Raw genomic sequence first — 21,727 nt, 5'->3', positions numbered from 1 at the left:
TGTATGTCCACTGCTATTACTAGGGGTGGCCATATAAAGGAAGGTGGGGCTGGAAACTGTATTGCTTACTGCGTGCCAGGCACTGGGGATACAGCAGCAACAGAACAGTCCTTGACCTCCAGGTGTGTACATTCCATCACAGGGAGACTGACACCAAATAAACTAGCAGGGGAGTAAATTACATAGGGCTTTACAGACCAGGAGAAGGACTTGGAACTGGCTAGGGGAGAAGCCAGCAGAGGTCTGGACAAAGCACATGATGACCTGATTGAATAGGCTGGCCGCAGAGGGAACAGACTTGGGTGGTGGAGTGCTGCTTAAGAGGGAAGCAGGGAGCCTAGTTTAGGAGACAAGGGGGGACGAGGACACATCGGCGTGTAACAGGTAGCAGTGGTGAGGTACTCACCCACCTAGGCCTGTCACAGACAGACATGCAAGCAAAAAAGCCTTGTGCATACTCAGCAGTCAAGCACGTGGACCGTGGGGCGCCTATCAGCTGTCATCCTCAGGGGCTGCTTCCCAGTACTGGAGGTAAAAGCCAGGCAGCAGCAGGGTGAAGAGCAAGTAACTGGAGTCAGTGAGCTGACACTTATTTTAGAAGTTTGCCATGAAGAAGAGAACTTATAATCTTTGAAAAGAAAATATTTTAATGTGTCAGATTTAAGCATATTTAAATTCAAAGGGGATATCGAGAAGAAAAGGTTAACCAGGCAAGAGAGGAAACAAAGCAAGGTCCCCAGAAAGGTGGCAGGGCACAGTACAGGGTTATACCCAGCAGAATGGGAGAGAAGGGGAATAATGGGTGTAACTCATATAGGTTTACCGATTCAGCAGCAGAAACTCGTGCAGGGAGAGTGTATCTGATGGCCTCTGTCCTCTCTATGAATCAGGAAACACAATGGTCTTGCAGGGTGAAGTTAAGGGAGTTAGAGGTTTATGGAGAATTTCAGAGACTTGGGCATCACTGGTTGAGAAACCAGTGCAGCAAGGGACGGCTGAAAAAGCACAGGGAAGGCAGAAAAGGGCTGGGCGGGATATATTTCCCACAGTTGAGGAAGAAGCAGGGGAGCCCCGGCGGCAGCAGCAGGAGGGCCGAGGTGGCAGGGTAGGCAGGGGCTGACACTGCGGGAAGGTCAAGTGGGCAACAGGCCCTGGCAAGGACAGTGTCCAAGATGTGGTGAGGGCAGCAGCTGAGTCAGGGGAGGATAAACGGTGAAAACGTGAAGCTGAAAGGAGATTTCAGAAAAAGCATCACAAAAACAGCTTTTGGACAGCCTGGAGCTCAGCAGCTGGTGAAGCCGCAGAGCAGCTGACTCAGGCCAGCTGTCAGCCTCCTTCACTTCGCAGCACGCCGCATTTGCATTTATGCCACCTCACCTTAGGAAGCGGTGGTTCTCCTTCCTTTCTTCTCATCTTAAGTCAAATCCAAGCTGTTCTTTGGAGCCTTAGGCGGAGGCAATACAGAATGAAGATCCATACACATAGGCCAAAGAATGGTGTTTCTCTCTTTTATTTAAAAACAGTGCTTCATTACCATTTGCAAAGGCTGAGGCAGTGCTCCTCCTTTGCTTAGAGTTTATAAAAGCCAGCAACATGATCAATAATTTATACACATGGAGAGTAATACAAAAAAATAAGGAATAAAAGCTAAAGATCTAACTACTCCGACCTTCACAATTCCAGCTACTTGATAATAATAGGAGTAACCCAATGAATACTGTATGGTCTGAAAGCTACTATACAATATGATTCTTAACGAGAAGGGAAAGGAATAGAGACTGTCACAAAGCCCTGGGATGCTTCTCTGGAGTTAGCAGGGAAACAGGACCCTGGGCAAGCAGCTCGGGTGTCCTAGGAAGTGATTGTGGGAGGACAAGAGGGGAAGAGAGAAGGCTAGGTGGTCAGTTACACAAGCATCCCATGTGATGCCCCCATGCCCCAAAGGTACCTGTTTTGCCACGGCAATGGGAGGGGCCAGAGAAACTGCATGTTGCATGTAGGGGTGGCCCAGTCCCTGCCACAGGAAGTGGGGAGAAGAGGAGAGGTTTTGTGGCATTTTGAGCCTTGCAAAAATTTGGACTGAAAGCTCAGAGACTCAGGTAGGTCAGCCTGTCGGGGACAAGTAAACTCCACTGGCTCTCTTCTCGCTTTGCAGCCCTAGCTTACGTGTGTCAGCCCCAGGTTGCTCCAGCTATTCACAAGCAGAATTATAACACAAGAAAAAAAATTCATATCCCTTAGGGAAAAAAGAGGATCAATTCATCACTCGATATATAATACAGCCAAAATGAGCTGCCAAAACAAGCACACACACACACACAAAAATACTGTGAACAGAAAAATACAAGAAAATGACTAAGCTGGGAGTCTTGTTGGGGTACAGACATTGCTTAAAGCACTTAGTCCCCGGAAAAACCAAACCAAAAAAAATTTTTTTAAAAATTCAAAAACTCATGTACCCCCTGGGAAACTGGTGTTGGTAACAGGTGCAGGGGGTGGGGAGAGAAAAGAGAATCGCTGTTCCCTTTTTGCTCGCCAGGGTGAGTGGAGCCCTCACATCACCGGCATGTACACAGCCACCAGACACAGAGGACCAGGCCCCGATGCTGGTGGTCTCCTTGAAGGCAAGGTCTGCATTTTGGCTGAGGAGCAGTTCTCTCAGTTACCAATCCCTGCCAACCAGCACTACCATGGCTGAATTGATCTACCGTTTCCTGAGTAAACTGTAACTGGCTACAGTTTCGGTAACATGGATAAGAACTCAGCTACTACAGCCAACTGCGATACTTCAGGAATCCCCTCCATCCCATCCCTCAGCTCCTCATTCCTAGTGCATCTGATGGAGGAATTTGATAACTCGCTGCAGTCTGTATGCCTTACTTTCAGAGAAAGGTGCCAGGGACTCTACTGCACTCACTAAACCAGAGGGCACACACTGGCTTAGGACACCCAGAGCCTACTTGGAAAGGGCCCTGTTTCATGCTCTAGCTCTTGGATGGCTATTGCCTGGTTGATCAGTAAAGCAAGTATGAAGGAAGTATATAGGAAAAGGAAAGGGAGGGAAGAGGCTTTTGGACAGTAACATTTCCAGAAAAAAAAAAATAGTGTTTTATGCAACAGAGAATCAAGTTTCACTGTGTATACTACAAATGGTCAAACATTTTCAAGAGCATGACAAAATAAAAACACACAAATTTACGTCTGATGTTCACCTTGCCCACTATTTTTTTCCTATCTTAAAAACAGTGCAAACAGGTAACTTATGTTTTTAAAACACCACGACCCCTTCCCCACCCCCCAAAGTCCCTTTCCTCCTAGTATCTGGGGGAAAAATCTGCAATTTTGCAGATGTTACTGTGCTAGATAGCTGCAAGCAGCAGAGAGCTGGCTGCTGGACTGGGTGAAAGGGGAAGGTCCATCCAACAGCTTCCCCTTTACTCTCCTTAAGTGTCTAAGCCACTTTCCAGACTGTCCCTTGGTCGGCCTTGATCTCCTGCCAGAGGGAAGGGTGGTTTATCATGCCCTTGTTGCATATCCTTTGGGTTGCTTCCATCCCTATGTGACACCTCCCTTGCATCTGGAAGCTACATGACTAGTTATAGGATGGTAGTGATTAACCGACTTGTCTGCTCTATCTCTAGTGAAGCATATCCTAAACTAAGAGCAGTTCAGCCCCTGAGGAGTCGCGCACTTGAGGAAAAGCTGCTATCACTGATTTCTATGGACTAGATCTCCACTAACTCCCCTTAAAGTAAGAGTTGAGCCCCATGCCCCTTCTTTTTCAAGGAAAAAAAATCTCTTGGCTCAATTCAGACTGTGGCTGTTGGAGGATGGCGTGTGATAGTAGGTTTTGTTAAACCTGAGCCTTAAACATGATGAATCACAATGGCTCATCTGAGTTAATGGGAGTCAAACTAAGTAATGCAAGGAATTCTGGAGAAGACCTAAGGGCAGTTCTCTGGGCTGAAAGAGGGATAATGAGATAAAGGTCTTCACTAGAGGTCTCTTTAAAGGAGCCCAGCTTCTAAGAGTTAAGATGCTCAGTATATAAAGTCCAGATCAGAAACTACAGTAAAGCTGAAAAAAAAAAATCATTCATGTACTGTGATTCAGCATCAGTAAGGTTTTTGTAACTATCAACTGGCATCCTCTAATGAACTCACAAAATGCCAGACTCCTCTGACTCTGCATCTGAATCGGATGAGAACCAGAATCAGGAATATACAAGCATTGCTGCTTTGAGGAACCTGCCTCTGATGAATTGGACTGTATGGAGTCTCCAAGTTCAAAAGCTGCAGGGGAGGTTGATACTGTGAAATCTAGATGCTTATGAGAGCCCCAATTCTCAGTGTTGACACTGAAAACCAAAGACTCGTTCATAAAAAGCAGAACTCCATTTAGTCTTTCTTAGAAAAGGGAGCTGGAGGAAGCGGTTATTAAGAACCATCCCTGGAAATGCAGCAGAAACCCACTGAGAAACAGAGCTTGCCTTCAGAGGCCTCAGCCAGAACCAGCTGAACTGAAGTGCACAAAAGGTACCTCAAGCTCAAGCTTCTGCCTCTTTTAAAAGGGCTGTGGGAGCTGCCTTCTCTACTGTTCCCATCATCCTTATCTTTTTCTAGGAAAAAAGAAGTGAAAAATTCTGAAACTCATTCCCCTATTCTCCTCCCCTGCTATGGATACAACCATTTAGAATTTGGCCTTGTCTCCACTGAATAAGTGACTTGCCATTTCCTCAGAATGGCCCCTATTTGATCATGACCTCAAAGTCCTTTCAGTTTCTTTAGTTCAGTAAAAGTTATCCCTCAAAACAAAAGCAAAACCAAAATCTTTCCTGCCCCCATTCCCTAGAACTGTGAAAGCCCTACAGCCCACTCCCCCCTCCTCTAACTAAAATATTTATATACATACAACGAAAATTGTCTTAACAGCAACAAAACAAACTTTGGCTTGGGGGGGCTTAAAAATGGCCAGTGGACTGGGCAGTTTTGTGTCCCCTTATTCTACATATTCCTCCCCAGAATTAATCATAATTGCATCGAGGCCTCTAGCTTCCTTGACGTCTCCCCTGGTTTCAGGCATAGCCTCCCCCCCAGTTATTAGGGGAAAGTATTCTGAAGGGGGAGAAGATATGTATTGTATATGACAGGCCAGTGCCCTCCCAGATATATCACTCTGCTTACAAAGAATGCTTGATGCTATCATATGTCAGTCATTTTAATTCAGGGACATGAATCAGTTACCAGTCAAGAACATGTGTGGAGGCAGGAGTTAAAAAAACAAACCAAAAACAAAGCCATAACAAACCAGAAGCTCCATGTCTCTGAATTACTCCCTTTAGCAGCTATCCCTTGGGTGAAAGGTCACCCTAGTACCAATGTGAACAGACCAGGGAGCCAAAAAGACCGTGCTTTCCTATATCCTAATGCCTTCATTTTGGAAATGCTGTAGGACACTTGCTTTTATCAGTTATATCTAATAGCTAGAAGAGAAATACTTTCTCCCCTACTTTGATAACATATAAAATTAAAGCCAGATAGCAATAGCAGTGACTCACTGCTGTGGCCACTGCATGACTCCTTCTGGCAATATATTATTAAGATCCTTGCCATTTCAGACCCTCCTTCCAATATGGGAGGGGAGCAACCGCGGGGGCTCCGTATTTCATGTCCTGTAGTGTTAATGTATACCAAGTGGTCCAGGTGCTCAGCTGGGTGTCTCTGGAGGATAACGAGAAGCTGGGTGGAATGGCCACAAGGGCCCAAGACTGTGGATAGAGAAGTGACTCATAAAGGCTCTGGAAGATGAAAATTCCTATGGCTTTGGAGCAAGTACAAAGTGCCTCTGCCTGCCCTTACATGTCCTAATCACCAAAACTTCCAGGGATAGCTGACCTAGGACCTGGTGTTTTATCTTTCCCCAACAGATTCTTTATTATATTTTTTATACTTTGTTTGTACTTTCTGATGCAAGAAAAAGATAAGGAATATCAGATCTTCTAATATTTCTTTTCTCTTCCTTACTCTCTTTAATGGCTGTCAGCAATTTGTACTTCTAATCCTCAAGCTGTGTCCAGATACCTGAGGTGGAAATCTGGCCACTGGCTTATTCTTCTGTCCCTGGTTCCTAAATTCCTGAATCTTGAGGACATGGGAACAGGGTGTTAATAAAAGAATAGATGAACTAAGCTGAGGTTCAATTAAAGGGGAAGAAGCCCAGCAGGAATGCTAGGATTACAGGAAAGAAAAGAAATGGTCTTTTTCATACTCCAGAGTTCATTCTGAGATCAGTTTCCTAATGAGGTGTTTATTATCCACAGTCTGAGAGCATATTTGGAAATATCAATATTATAATTCCAAAAACTATGCCAACTGTCTCAGGCTGTGCATTTAAGATGATTGTAAAAAGAATGGAGAAGACAGGAGGGAAGAAGAGAGGAAAGCGTCTTTTTAATTCTCCTGCTTTACAAGCACAAATTCCTATCAATCAGCATGTGGATTCCAGCCACAGCCAATCAGAATTGCCTGCCAAAGACCAGAAACTCAGAAGACTAGAAGAATATCCTGCTGCAGGAAGATCTCTTCCACTTCTGCTTGTCCCCCAGCAATTCAGCACCAGATACACTTTGGTAATTCTGTCTGCTGATTTCTGATCAGATGCACTTATCAGCTCCTAATGTCTCTCCTTCCTCCTTAACTGCCTCTTCCGTGATAGAATAAGCTAAGCACGGACATACAGACATGGAAATGCATTATTTTTTTTTTTTACCACAGTTAAAAAAAAAAAGAAAAAAAAAGAAAAAAATGCACAATCTTTGGAACAAAAGAATTAAAGGCAGAAATTTAAAGGAAAAATACATATTCAAAGAACATAGTGAGGTATAAAAAAGTATTCTCTCTTTTTTTGTGTTTTTTTGTTTGTTTGTTTGTTTTTCCTCTTCATCTTGCTATAGAGTTCCTCTACTAGTAAATATTGCAATAGCCAGGCCTCATGAACTGGGGGGCTGTCCCATTTGCAGGGGTCTCACGTCACTTCAGTAGGGGGCAAATCGGCTGTAGCCACCTCGGTATAAACTCGCCTGCAGTAATTAAAGACATAAAAATAATTAAAAGGTTGATGAGAGAAACATTAAAAATAAATAAAAATGTCCTGAGAAGGGGATCTGGAAAAACAGCTTCCTTCCTTTGATGCCCGAAAGCAACTTATCAGATGTCACCTTATGTAGTGAAGTCAGGAAACTAATTTCTGCCTCTAAATTGCTCAAACCAGAGCCCAACAAATTTACCACAGACCTGATGTTCTCAAGCAGAGTCTGCTGATGGTTCATTTCATTATTTACATGAATTAGCACAGAAGGGAAACTTAATACCGTTTAAAACTAGTTCTGCAAACAGTTTGATTTTTGAAAGCCCAGCTCTTTGATTACCTTGATATATCCTTACAACCCTGACCAAAAACAGATCTCTGATTTCCCCTTCTCACATTACCCATCAGTGGACACATGTTACTTCTGACCATTATCTTTGGCATGCGTGGTCACAGCCCATGTCTGAGATGGTGCTATATTTATACCTGAGTCAATCTTTAATAAAGTCTATTTCCTCTATCATCTATAAAATATACAAACTAGGTTGTTTCTTGACATATTCAAATTTATATACATAGCTGGGATTTTAACTAGGCATTATTCCTTTGTTTTATCTTTATCAAATAACTTACCTAATGGCTTATTTCTTTCAATTTTAAGGTCCCCAGGAATGTATCTTTCTTGGGTCATTTTTTTGGAATGGACATAGGATTTATATTATTTTGGCACTAAATAAAACCTCAGAAGTTTCCACCACTGTCCTTCTATTGTAGGTCTCTACCTCAATTCTAAACATACTTTCCCTTTGGACCCTATGACTTCCTTTCACAAATCTTCATCAGTAAAGATATAGTGTGAGAAATGACTGACTTTTTAATATTCCTTTTGGCCTTAAATTTTACACTTCATTCTGTCAACCTCTCAAACAACTTTGCTCATGTTCAGAGACCGTTGCCCAGTTGCATTCTGGCTTGGAGAGAATGGCTGGCATTAGGAAGTGTCACCGTGGAATGTCCTCTCTTCAGTCCCAGTCATTGGAACTGGAGGCATCCAAGCCAACACAAGAACAATGTAGTGAGGATTTTGGTTAGGGGAGATTATTCTAGATGAGCTCTACCGACTTCTATACTTTCATGAGAATACCATATTTTGCCACAACTGTTATCAATAAAATATCCCCATAAAGCATTCACTTGGCAACTTCTAGTACTATCTACCAGAAGGCTTAGGAATAGCAGAGACATCCTTTGGTATTTGTACTTGAAACTTATATACGTTAAGTTTTTTGAAAAGTCTTATGTTCACAAGTCTTTGCTAATACCTGTCACTAGAACTATGCCACAGGTATGTACCCAACATTTGACCCAATATAAAACATCAACTTGTTCCCTTATTTCTCTCCCAAATGATGCTATTACTCAGGGCAGATAGTAACTATTCAATCCTTTCTGTTTCCCTTAACTAGGCCATGTGGCTAATCTTATAATACACAGAAAAAGAAGGTGATATGAAATTTCCAGCTAGACCTTTGTGGCTTTAATACTTTGGCAACAGACAAAGGGTTAAATTTACTACCTCCCTAGATTTTTGTAGTCTGTGGGTAACATTTAGAAGGAGTAAAATGGTTTAGAAGAAAAAGGTGTGTATACTTACCACAGCGCCAACTCCATAGCTAGCGGCAGGGGCAAGGGCATGGTAGGGGTCAGCTGTGTACACCCTGCCGTAACTGAAAAGAAGAAACGCAATCAGAGAGGATAAAAGAAAGAGTGTGATTTAAAAAGATTCAAGGGTTTACTGTGCTAAAGACTTATGAGTCACTTGGTCTTGGACTGTTATCAGGAAACTGGCAGAACAGAAAAAACTTTTCTATTTCTATTCCTAAATTCAGTAACTCTAAAAAATTCTGAAGTAATTCTAAAAGATGGAAAAGAAGAGAACTAAAGATGAGGAAGAGGGAGACTGTAGGCAAAGCCAAAGAAGAGACAGGAACAAGACCTGTTCCTGGGATAGGAACGATAGCTCGCTAGAGGCCATAAGGCCTACGGAAAACCCAGGCTGGCAGGATGCCCAACGTGCCAAGTGCTGTGTGGAAATGGCAAAGGGAGGGAAAGGGTGATGTTCTGGGCTGGGACCATGCTCATGGCCTCCCAAAGCTCACTTCTGCTTCCTCTACATACCCGTCGCTGTAAGCGGCTGCAGCGGCTGCAGCAGCGGTGGCTGCGGTTGCAGTAGCAGGCTGTGCGTATCTGTAGGCTGCATATCCACCCTACAGGAGAGAAGAGAACTGACTTTACAGATACCTCTCCCCCCGGGTGCACAGATAAACACGCACCCACCCACACATGGACATACACTCACATGTGGACACAGGGACAGACACAAACACAGACACACACATGGGAAGAAAATGTTTCAAACTGCATCAGTCTACATGTTATTATTCCTTTAATAGAAAATTAAGCTCTACCCAATGCAGGGATTTACTGTCCAATTTGTGATAATATTAAAAATAAACTATACTGGTAATCCCTGTTAAATATAAGAAACAAAATTATGCTTTTGGATCTGTCTTACTTTAACAGTCTTTCTTAGAACTTTCAACAGGGAAAATATTCGCAGGAAGCTGAGAGAACTCTGATACAAAACCTAAATTATAGAGTCAGAACTTATTAAGTTTATATGTGTTAACTTCTGATTCTCTGATGTGCACTTGGACTGATCATTACTAAGAGACTACAGTATGTAACAGAAAGGTCAGCTATAGAGTTCTGTTCCATCCCACAGAGCACATTTACCAAGAAGCTAATATAATAAGGCAATATTTAGAAGGAAAAAACAATATTTTCTGGGGTCAGCAAACTTTTACCTGTGAGCCAATGCAGCTTGCCACCTGGTTCTGAAAGTACTTGTGACAGAGACTTTCTGGACGACAGAGACTTTCTGGACTATAGAGCGAAAAATATTTACCACTTGGTAATAAGTCTGCCGACTCTAATCTACATTTCAGGCCCAGGCAAATCAGATTACAAACTTCTGAAGATTCTTTGGCTAGATTCAAACAGATTGGGAGCTCCATCTCTAGCATTTAGTAGTATTTATTTTCTTTCCCTGAAAGGTTTTGTGATTCTTATATGCTAATTTCATAGCAGGCTCTGGAGCTTTTCTTCCAAGGGTTCACATATTCTTAAAGAGTTTCAAACCACCACATCCTCCTATTTCACCTCTGTTTTGATGAACCAAATACACAAAGGATTTTCACTATCAGTGAGAACCATATGTACCCTTTCAGAAAGTATTTCAAAGACAATGGCGACAACAAATGCCACACAGGCATTTTAAAAAGTGGCAAGCCCTACTTTTTCTTCTTTTTCTTTAACCTTTAGAATTCATCTACTTTACCTAGACCTAATTCAGATGTGAATTTTTATTCTTGCCCTTTCACTATCAAAAATAACTATGTTCAATCGGTCTATCTGAACACCATTTCAGTACTGAACAATAGCACAAATATTTTATTTCTGTAGATTAAATATGTCCATTTCTCAAGGATATCTGAAACTTTCTGCTCTGTGCTTTCTACTTTCTATTCCTTCAAATAGTCAATTTTTGCTAAATCTACAAAAGAAATTTTGAATTTACTTCTGTATCATTTCTGAGGATTGCATTAACTACCAGAAAAAACAAATATTTTCTAACGGAACTCTAGTTCTACTTATATGGCAGCTTCTAGCTTGCTTCTTTTATTTTTCTTAAGTTTTTTTTTTTTTTTTTTGAGACAGAGTCTCACTCTGTTGCCTGGGCTAGAGTGCCAAGGCGTCAGCCTAGCTCACAGCAACCTCAAACTCCTGGGCTCAAGCAATCCTTCTGCCTCAGCCTCCCGAGTAGCTGGGACTACAGGCATGTGCCACCATGCCCGGCTAATTTTTTCTATTTTTAGTTGTTTGGCTAATTTCTTTCTATTTATAGTAGAGACGGGGGTCTCACTCTTGCTCAGGCTGGTCTTGAACTCCTGACCTTGAGTGATCCTCCCGCATCAGCCTCCCACAGTGCTAGGATTACAGGCATGAGCCACTGCACCTGGCTTATTTTTATTAAATCTTATTTTGGAAATACCTATAATTTCTTATGAGCTTCTAAAGCATTTTGCTTCTGAGATAATTTATGCTTTCTCTAACTGAATAAAATGCACTATGAGGGAAAATTTACTTTTGTTCTTTAAGTTTATGCTGCTTTAAGTCATCAAAAGTAGCTTCAAAGGTATATTAAAAAAATTCCTGATTGGCTTTCAGGGGTTAGGCATTACGCCTTCTTTGTTCTTCAAGTGAATAACTTAAAAAGTAAACATTTCCTTTTCAACTGCAAATTCTTCTACAGATGTTCATATAAATAAGAAGATCCTAATTAACATTACCAAGCACTGGCTATGAAATGGTAACAGACAGGGACAAGGCAGGAAGCAACCTCCCGGCAGTTTGTGATCAATACAGCTACTCGGAACTGTAGCCAGATCCATGGGAATGGGCAGGCCAGACTAATAAATAGACTGATAAGACAGATAAACAGAGCTTATCCAAGCAACAACATGTATTTAACTGGCTGAAGTATTTCTTTCCCTTACTTCTTTTTTAAAGCTTCTAAAGAGGAAATGAAGTAGTTAAAACATTTGCTAAACAAAGCAAAAGTTAATTACAGCTGGAATTTTAAGCCTTAAATGAACCCTAAAGACACAATTTTTCATCATAGCTAGATATAGTTCCATTAGTTTAAAATTAAAGTTTGCCAGTGTCAAGTGTGGTTTGTTTCTTTAGCAGTCCTCCAAACGACAAAATGATATTTAAAAATTAAGGTAATAAAAGTGGTTAAAGCTCTATTCATGTTTACCTAAGTAAAAATTTAAAAACTGAGTCCTATGACATACGGCAGAGGTAAAAATTCTCATCAAAGGATTCTTAGGCTCAAAAGTACTCATCTGAGGACACGTTTCAGATCCGACTTTTGGGAAGTCTGAGTGGAGATAATGGGGTTTCAATCTCTCTGAATGTTCTATCAAATCTATGGTTTTGAGCTATATTCTAATTCTGGAAAAAAGAAATACTAAGCAAGGTTACTGACAGAATTATTTCCCCTCACTTTCCAAGGCCTGCAAGAAGCCATCAGAACCTCAGTGGTTTAGGAGTAATATTATTGCTAACCAAAACAATTCAAAATGCAACACACTATGGGAAACAATCTTCCTCCCAATCCAGAAGGAGATGGAAAGAATCTATCAGCAATAATTTCCTTCTTTTGTAAGTAAACTCTGACTTTGGAGTTTGAACTTGATGAAGTTATCTGTTATTCAAATTCAAGAATGCAAATATTTTACTGACAACAAAAGGCTTGACAAGAATATCAGGTCAAAAAAACCACATTAATAGTCTTCTTTTTAATAGATATTTCAACATGACTACTCTCCTAATTACCTTAGGATAATGGTGTTACAGAGAGGCCCTTTAAAGAAGGAATATGTTTAGGATGGATAACTAATATCCTGTGAATTTGGTAATTCACTCAAGACTACCCCAAAAGTAGAAAAATTAAATCGTATGCCATGGATTTATTTCTTTTAGATATATTCTTACTCCAAAGTATTCTGCTACTGCTTTACTTATTCAACAAAATATATCACAAAACATAAGACAAAGAAAATTCAGATGTATTAATTTCTATTCTGGATTTTGGCGTACATAAAATTTCTAGGCTGAGAAGGTGTTTTCTCAACTTTCATTCCTACTAGCAAATCTGAACGGTTTCATAAAACATGAGAACAAAGTGCAGTTTGAAACACCAAGGTTTTCATTACTGTTTCTTAAGTTTTTCAAAAAGAACAAGGGTGGGAAGGAGGTAAAAGAGACAAGGTTCAGGCGTGGGGCGGGGATATGGCGCCACATTTATTAATCACATTAAAAACTAAGCATGCCAACATCTGGAGCTAAAACAACCAGCAAAATCACCACGTTCAGACTCGTATTGGCTAACTCTATCTATCCCAGCATTCTCTTGGGACAGCGGTTTGCCCTAGGCTCTACCACAAGCTCGGTGAAGTACACAGCCTCAATTACTAGAGCGTGCAGCCACAACGACCTGGTATTACGGAAACAGTCAGTCACCACTTGAGTTAACATTCCATACCCTAACGACTGGCCCCTCCCCAGCCCAAAGAAATAGTAAATCTTGCCCACCCTAGCCCTGGCCCACACCACAATGTTAATAATTATAACAAGCAGTAACCCATCTGTTATATCAGAGAAGGGAACAGAGACTCCACTGAGAGATTTAGAGTGAGATGTTAACATTTCTTCAGCTGACTGCACAAACAAACAAACAAAAAAAAAAAAAAGAGGAGAAATAATTCATTTGGAGATATGAAGTCATGAAATAGCTGATGTGTATTGCTTTTAACCATGCACTGATGCAAAACTGAAGCAACCATTAATAATAAAAATTAAAAAGGACATATGTATTTACACACAATCAGACCTGTTTGATCTGAAGCAGTTTGCAGATTCTATCTGTGTGTGATTTGAAATAAAACAAAAAATGGGGATTAGCATGGCCACAGCACACCCTAATGTAGGAGGGCACACACGGACAGCTTTTTGGAACTCTGATAGCTGGATACATTTGGCATGGCTAAGCTTGATTCAAATACACACATGCCCCTTAAAAAGAATTACTTCCTCATTCCTTTGCAGTTCATTCTGAATGACTCCTAGTGTCCCCAGCTGGGGCAGCCCAGGGCTCCATCACTCTCCTCTTCAACCTGCCTGACCCTGGCAACATAATTCAATCCTGACCCACAGCACTCAGGTATATGTTCACCCCGTCAACAGCCATATATTTTGATCCACAGAGTTCTTGTAAAATGTTTCCTAGTGTTTAGGAATTTTGTGTTTTCACATATCCATAACATATATCTCTCTGTCTCCAACTTCCAGCTTTTTCAAAGGAAACTGCCTTTGAAAAGTCACCTTTAAGATCCTTTTCTGCAGTATCTTCTGCAGTGGTTAAAGTCTCAGTTTCCCATGGCTCAATGTCACCTCCTAGGGATTGTCTACTCTGCACTGAATCAATTTTATCATCTAATTAACTTTATAATGTTGCCACACTGATCATATGATTCGTCTGCAGTTCCATAGCTGTGTTTTAAACTAGAACAAAATGGTAGGGTTCTAAAGATCATATATCTTTAGATATATGATTCCTATATCTGATCTTTATCTGTCTATTAGTTTAACCTCACATGGGAGACTTTTGCCTTGTCTTGATTTTAACCTAGCCTTTAATTTTATTATATTTTTCTTTTAGGTTTACATTAAAACAGGACTTTGGTGAGCATGTGATGTCAAGACACCTTCTTTCTACCTGGAAGACAATGACATTATGTGACACTGAGGAAAAAAGTGTATTTCAAGACCAGCAGACAAAATGAAAGCTTGTTGCCTACATGTAGTGTATTGATCAATAGAGCAAGGTGAGTGGTGGAGGGGAGGGAATGGCAGCAATACTTAAAATTACTACAGCACAGCAGAGATCTATTCCAACTAGCGTGGGTTCAATGCTGGGCCTACGGTAATCACTTTACTTGTCTCTAGATGATTCTAACTCCCTCTTTCCCCTCCCCACCACCCCACCCCTACTGAGAACCACTGCTCTAGGAGACATTATAGAGTTCTTATGTGGCAATACAGTATCTTTGATTAAATATGAATAATGTAGACCTGAATAAAAAAACTTATGGTAATGCTGTTACTGCTTTTGATTGAGAGATCTTTGAAAAGTAGTCATAAAATTTTTTAAGTATTTAAATCTTCTTATTATTACTTAAAATGAGAGTTAAGGGAAGAAGCTGTTAAAATCAACTTGATATCTTCCACTTATTATTTCTATGATGGATAGGAGATGATCTTCAATGAATCAAACCTTTCCAACATTTTACTATTTCACATCTGCCTGATAATAGTTCATTTCCAAAATCTCACTGGGTAATTAAATTAATAAACTAACTAGATTGTGAAAAGCCATTAACTGTTTTCTTTCTCCTAGCATCCAGCTATCAGCAAATCTGTTATAATCCAAATGAACTCACTGATCTTCTCAGGTGGAGGAAAAGAGGGCAAGGGAAATGCTCGCCTCAATTTTTGAGTCCCAATATGTCTAGATTTTAAAGGCAAATTCAAACTTATGTAGCAGCCCAGTACAATTACTACCAGGATTTTACTATTGGGGCCCAATGTAGGATTCAGGAATCCTGTGTGGACAGAGTTCTACTTCCTCTCTTTTCTTAGTTCTTTCACAGTAGTAAGAAATGTCCCCAACTGCTGAGATCTCCAATATAAAAAACCAGTTTAAATACCTTGGGTAAATGTGACTAGCAAATTAAAAGGGGTGACAGTGATGGGACAGTGCATATAAGATGCCTGGCACGGATATGTGGCAAGGGGACAGGAACACTTAATTTTGGAGGAAGTGCTATTATGTATGGAACGTGACTGTGTGCACTGCTGAGGTAGCAGGGCTTAGATCACACGCTCACAAGTCTTTATTGTCCAAAAAAGCCTCTGTTCCCATCTCTAACGTGGAGCTGGAATGGTTAGTATAATTCAATTTTTTCACTGCAATCCACAATCTGATTGATTGGCAGGTCACACTGGCACTCCTACCTGAGGTATTTTAGCGCTAATGATTGGTTCCTGTAAGACTATTCTATAACAGAACACAGGAAGAGCAGTTCAAAAAACACAGCTGTAGAAGGAAAACAATCATACAAAAAGCCCACTAAGGGGCCCACCAGCCTTTTCTTTCCTTTGGATGCAAGCATGCTTTTCATAGAATGAGAATTAGAAACAGTTTGTTATCCCATTTAAAAAGTGAATTAGGGTGAACTATGCCTTTTCTATTGGTCAAAAAAGAGAGAGGAGGGGTGGACACAATCTATCTGCCACACTCCAAAATCCTATCACGGAGGGTCTCTTTACAAAGTAGGGACACAATTGCTAGATCAGTTTTCCAGAGAGGAATGTGCCATAAAAGAAACAGAAAGAAAGAAAATGGCTAGCAGGGATCACTGTCTAAGAACAGAACAGGGAAAGGGATTACAAAAACCCTCCACATTTAATAACCTAATTAATATAAATTAAGCAAAACCAGCTACTTAAAATCTTTTCCCTAATGTCTTTTCAAGCTCTGATTCAGTGCACCATTTATACTAGAAAAACCCTCTATTCTTTCTAGTTCATTAATATGTGTTTCAGAAGAAACAAGAACTAAATGTATATTGATAGATTTCCACAAATAGAAAAATATACAAACAGAAGTGAAACAAACTCAAGCCAAAACAATAGGTCTTTTTTGTTTGTGTATGTTTTTAAAAAGCCTCCTTTGCTTTCTCACATGTGGAATACAGAATACAGTGTTTTTTAAAATGCTGTAGTTATATTAGGCCTAATGTAACAGTTACCTCATAATATATTGTTGCTTTTCATTTGTGGGTGTGGGTATTATTTCATCACTAGCAACTAACTTTTTTTTCTAAGTAACCCTTTTAAGACAGGAACTAAGAAAGCTAATAACATTACTAGTAATTACTTTCTTGAACAAAGGGCCACTGGTCAAAAAAAATATTTTGGCAAGAATCACTGAATTACTTATGTTTAGGTTGATAAAGCAATCCACTCAATAGATAAAAAATATAAGAGTATTTTCTTGAAAGGTACAGAAAAATCATCTCTCTCAATAAAGTCTTATAAAGTAAGGAAACAAGAGAACCATCAGCAAATATTTGGTTGGTTGACTTAACAAGGTGGAAATAGGCAAATCTTTTTTTGTTTTTGGTGAGACAGAGTCTGGCTTTGTTGCCCAGGCTAGAGTGAGTGCCGTGGCATCAGCCTAGCTCACAGCAACCTCAAACTCCTGGGCTCAAGCGATTCTGCTGCCTCAGCCTCCCGAGTAGCTGGGACTACAGGCATGTGCCACCATGCCTGGCTAATTTTTTCTATATATATTAGCTGGCCAATTAATTTCTTTCTATTTATAGTAGAGACGGGTCTCGCTCTTGCTCAGGCTGGTTTCAAACTCCTGACCTCGAGCAATCCGCCCGCCTCGGCCTCCCAGAGTGCTAGGATTACAGGCGTGAGCCATTGCGCCCAGCCTGAAATAGGCAAATCTTAATATGATAGAAGTAGGCTGTACTTTAAAAAATTCCCCACATAAGGAAGATATTACAGGAAAAAAACTTGATTTAAAAAATGATTCAAATGGAAAAGCTTGCTCTAATAGACCAATTTCAAGAAAACAACTTAAATAACATAAAGATGAGTTTCATGAGAATATGGATATTAATGTATATGGGAGAATGTACATGCTAATATCATTTGTAAACATGTACATTAAAAAAATGTGTAATTTGGAATAAAAGTAGGATAGATTTCCCCAATCCTCAAGTTTCACTGTGAACCTGAGAAAAAAGATATCTTTCATTAGTTCTTGAAAACATTTTAAGGGAAGAGGTGGATTTGAATTAAAGTACAAAGAAAGGTAATAAAATATGAATTTGTTGTTTTTTATTATGCTTGGCTATGTAATTTATGTAATTAGGTAAGTCACACTCTTTCTAACAAACATATCTGTAAGTTAGAAAGTCGGACCAAATCATGGCTAAATTAAGGCATACTTTAAAGGCCTACTCTAAGTAGTAGAGGTGAAGCACCTGAGCCTCAGAGGATTATAATTATCCTATCTCTACTTATATGAAGCCTCTGAATGCATTCTGCAAGTGCATTAACATTTTCAATTGCCAGTCTGGTAGACTGTGGAAATAGAAATAGTTCACTAAAAAGGTCCCCCTGTATTGATTCTGTGAGGTAAGGGTGGAGAAAGCACTTCTAGACTATTTTAACCTATCCCTACAGAATTATTTCATGCTGACAAGTATTTCTTATAAAATTGTCTCTTAATGACTTGAGTGATAAGACCAAGCGTGCATTCAGAAAAAGACCATTTGGAAAGGTCCTAATAAGACTTTAAAACTCAAAAACTCCCACCCTTTGTCAGTTAGATCACTTTGTTCATATTTTAAACAATATATGACAAACCAATTATGGAACTTTAACTATAGCTAAACAGTTTAAAATAATGGATTACATGTTAATATGGCTAATAGAATCAACAAATCTATATGACAGTCAAATGACTGTAAGAAGAGCCTAGGCTGTTAATTATGCCACTCATTTCCCCCTGCTGGCTCTTAAGAAGGTTGTGGACCTTTTGATAAAGGTCTTAAGGACTGAGTATTTGGCATCCACTCATTATCACACACTCTTCACTGGCATCACTTCCTTATTTCACTTTCGCAAGATAATAGTCTCTCAAAGTATGTAAAATAGGAAAACACACAGTTCAGAAGGCTTACTGCCATATACATAAATCAAAGCTCTAATGATCTAAAGAGGGATATGAAATGAGAAGAAAAGCAGAAAAGGGAAAGAGCTGGTTTAAGGCTAAGCTAGTCCTATTATTTATGTATGCAAATGACACGATAGTAATAAAAGACTTTAAACCTGCTGATCATCTCGCAAATTAATTAGTGATCCACAGAACATTCCTGGGTATAGGGAAGGGAAAAGAATATGTCCAGTAGACTGACCCTAGCAATGATCAGGAAACTCAAAGGCTTAGTCTTTGCACCCAGGGGCAAGCGCAGTGGCAGAAAAGCATGCTTGCATTCTTAAATATATAAATATATATATATATATATCCACAAGGAAAAAGAAAATAAAAATTAAATAAACTATATTAAAAAAAAAACAAAAAAACAAACCAAAGAAACAGAAAAAAAAGGCTGGCTTGTCAGGGGATGGGGTCGAGAAGGCCCCGGTGTGTGTACTTACATAGAGGTCAGCACCGTAAAATCCGTCCTGGTAAACCACACTGCAGAAAATCCACACAAAAACAAAAACAAAAAAAACAAAAGAACAGAAACACATTCCGGTTATTGAGGACGGCAGCATGCACATGCGCTCTACACAGGCAGGTGATGTATGAATACAAAACCTGGGTTTGGGGCCATAGCAAGTCAGTGAGAAAAATGTGAAAGTGCACACAAGTTATACAGCTCCAGGACATGCACGGAGAGGGAAAGGTGTGCAAAACTGGAATGCGGACATGGGTATCTAGTAATTAAACTAACATTAACACAATAAAAAGCACTCCCAGAAGAACCTATTATAGCTATCTAAAATCTGCTGGGCTGGAAACATTAACTTTTTGTATATGGAATATTTTTAAAAATAAGCTTGCCCTAGGAGTAAGTTTTTCTTTAAAGAGCTTACAAAGAGGGTCAGGATGGAGAGAGATTCAATATGAAAAAAATAAACCCAACAAATTCCAGTAGGGCAGGACCTGTATGCAAAGTATGTTTCAAAATTATGTTAAATATTTTGTTTTTAGTTTCATAGTAATATATAATTTTTTTATGATATCCATACATCACCTGCTTTTTACCCTGCACATTAGACATGCGATAAGATTTGGCTGATCACACAAGCATGCAAAGTATTATTATTCAGCATTTTAAGAACCAATGCAACACCTCAGAAAAACAAGTCAATCAATTCTGACCAAAGTAAACAGAGAAATGTAATTAAAAAAAAAAACACAACCAAAAATACCCACAATGCATTGCTTTCACAAGCAGAGATAATGAGCTAAAGGTTAAGGTGATTGGTCCAAGGTCCAAGAATTGAAAGGTGCAGTGGGGATCCCAGATAGTAACAATATAATCCAGAGTGGGAAGGAGTAACTGGAAGATTTTAAGGGTTCTTTTTTGACCATAAGAGTGTTCATAAAAGTTCTGAAAAATACAATTGACAACTGAAATTCTGGGTGTGATCAAGGATCATCTGGTCTTATTTAAAAGAATAAAACTGAGAAGGTAGCTGGTTACGAATAGAAAAATTTATTTTCCTATTTACATAATGAATTTGTATCAAACATAAAATGCATGACTTTTTTTTTAATACTGAGTGACACTATACTATTATTCTTAAAATATAGATTTTCAACTTTTGAGATATTTTTGTACAAACAGACTTTCTCCAAAACATTATTTTGGGACCAAAAGACATGGAATAGTAGTGGAGATACAAGATAAAACTTTCTTCTTCATATTTATTAAGTGAATATTTGGCTATTTTAATTTAGATGATCTGTTTATTTACTGTTCATTCAACTAAACAAGCTGCAATTTTTCACCACTACCTTCTCTGTTACAATAAATAGTCTGGCAAGTAAAGTCATCAAATCATATTTTCAACTTGGATATGAACCTGTTTCTTATAGGTAGCTGAAAAGTTTTTTAATTCTATTTCCAATGGCATTTTGTTGTATTTACCGGATAGTATGGTCATACTCTATAATGCCTCAAACATGTTATGCCTTTGTATTACACAACAGGCAAATCAAACTCATCTTTGATGTTCATTTAACTAAGCCCTATTCATTTGCATAGTTTCCAACTGCAGTTAAAGTCTGATATTGGAAAGTAATCTACCTCTCAATTGTATTTTGATAAAAAAGAGACTTGTTCATAATGAGAAGGCTGATAAACTGGAAAACACTGAGGCTAAGTAGTGATTAATTAACCTTCAAAGATTTTAGTAAGGGGATATAGGCAAAGATTTAAAAATATTCTTTCTATAGAAAAGAGTGCTGGCATTAAAAACATGAATATATTTTACCCTAAATTGAATCATTTATTAAGAATACTCATCTAAGTTCTGGAAGAATTCCAATATTCCTTGTATCAAATGCCACAAGGAAGCTAGAACACAATGATTAATGATGAAATTAGTTACTAAGCTAAAAAGCAATTCTAGGCCAGTCCCTATAAAATACTGGACTTATTCCTTGCCATCTTCCATGTAAATAGGTGCATTTAATAAAAAGGAAAACATGGGAAATTAGTGTTCAATGTAATGCACAGAAATTGATGTGATTAGACATAAAGGTAAAATATTTTTGAGCAAATATATACCTGACACAGACTTGGTATAGAATGGATTCTCAAGTTTGGCCAATATACTGAAATGACCTACATTGAATAGGAATGAATTTAACCACTTTATAAAGTAACTTAGGAATGTTACAAAAAGAAGTCCCATGTTTCTGGTGAGCAGTCTCTCTACAAACATGACAGTAAACTCTCTTGGGCCGAAATGGAAGATACTTCATAAGTAATTTTCCTAGTGTGTAGAACTTCTAAAAAGTTTGTTTTTATATTTTATTTGAATATTTCTTGATGAAACAATACTGCATATTCACTTCTTTAAAGAGATGTCAGAGGTTGAAGGTCAAAGGTCAAGTTGTGAGAAAAAAGGATAAAATTAAAAGTAATGGTAGAAGATGGAGATGATGGAATGCATGGGATTTAAACATCTATAAACTGCAAACAAAAGTTAATTTCTGAAGCAGTTCCCCTGCAGTGTCTTTTGGAGCCTGCCCACTTCAACATGCATACTTGCCTTGTCTAATAAAAATGCTTTAATTCTGTGGAATGGAGAAGTCCTAATGGTATGTCCATTTGGTCTACGAATGAATGAATGC

At 39.1% G+C, this 21,727-nt stretch overlaps 1 protein-coding gene across 39 annotated transcripts in view; it reads right to left on the bottom strand.

Moving 5' to 3' along the window:
• Nucleotides 1–1,496: 1,496 nt before the first annotated feature.
• The window catches only part of RBFOX2 (RNA binding fox-1 homolog 2), a 281,289-nt gene continuing 261,058 nt past the window's right edge, over nt 1,497–21,727 (bottom strand). For 12 of the 39 annotated variants that reach the window (XM_076007020.1, XM_076007019.1, XM_012787062.2 and 9 more), the window contains 2 exons: nt 19,015–19,054; nt 9,360–13,434 (listed from right to left, as the gene is read on the bottom strand). In XM_076007020.1, the coding sequence (XP_075863135.1) occupies nt 13,111–13,434; nt 19,015–19,054 (364 nt within the window). In that variant the 3' untranslated portion in view covers nt 9,360–13,110. The other 27 variants (XM_076007024.1, XM_076007029.1, XM_076007023.1 and 24 more) reach the window with 6 other exon arrangements.

Source organism: Microcebus murinus, chromosome 10 (genome assembly GCF_040939455.1).
Source record: "Microcebus murinus isolate Inina chromosome 10, M.murinus_Inina_mat1.0, whole genome shotgun sequence".
Classification (NCBI taxonomy): domain Eukaryota; kingdom Metazoa; phylum Chordata; class Mammalia; order Primates; family Cheirogaleidae; genus Microcebus; species Microcebus murinus.
This window is presented reverse-complemented; position numbering and strand designations above follow the sequence as displayed.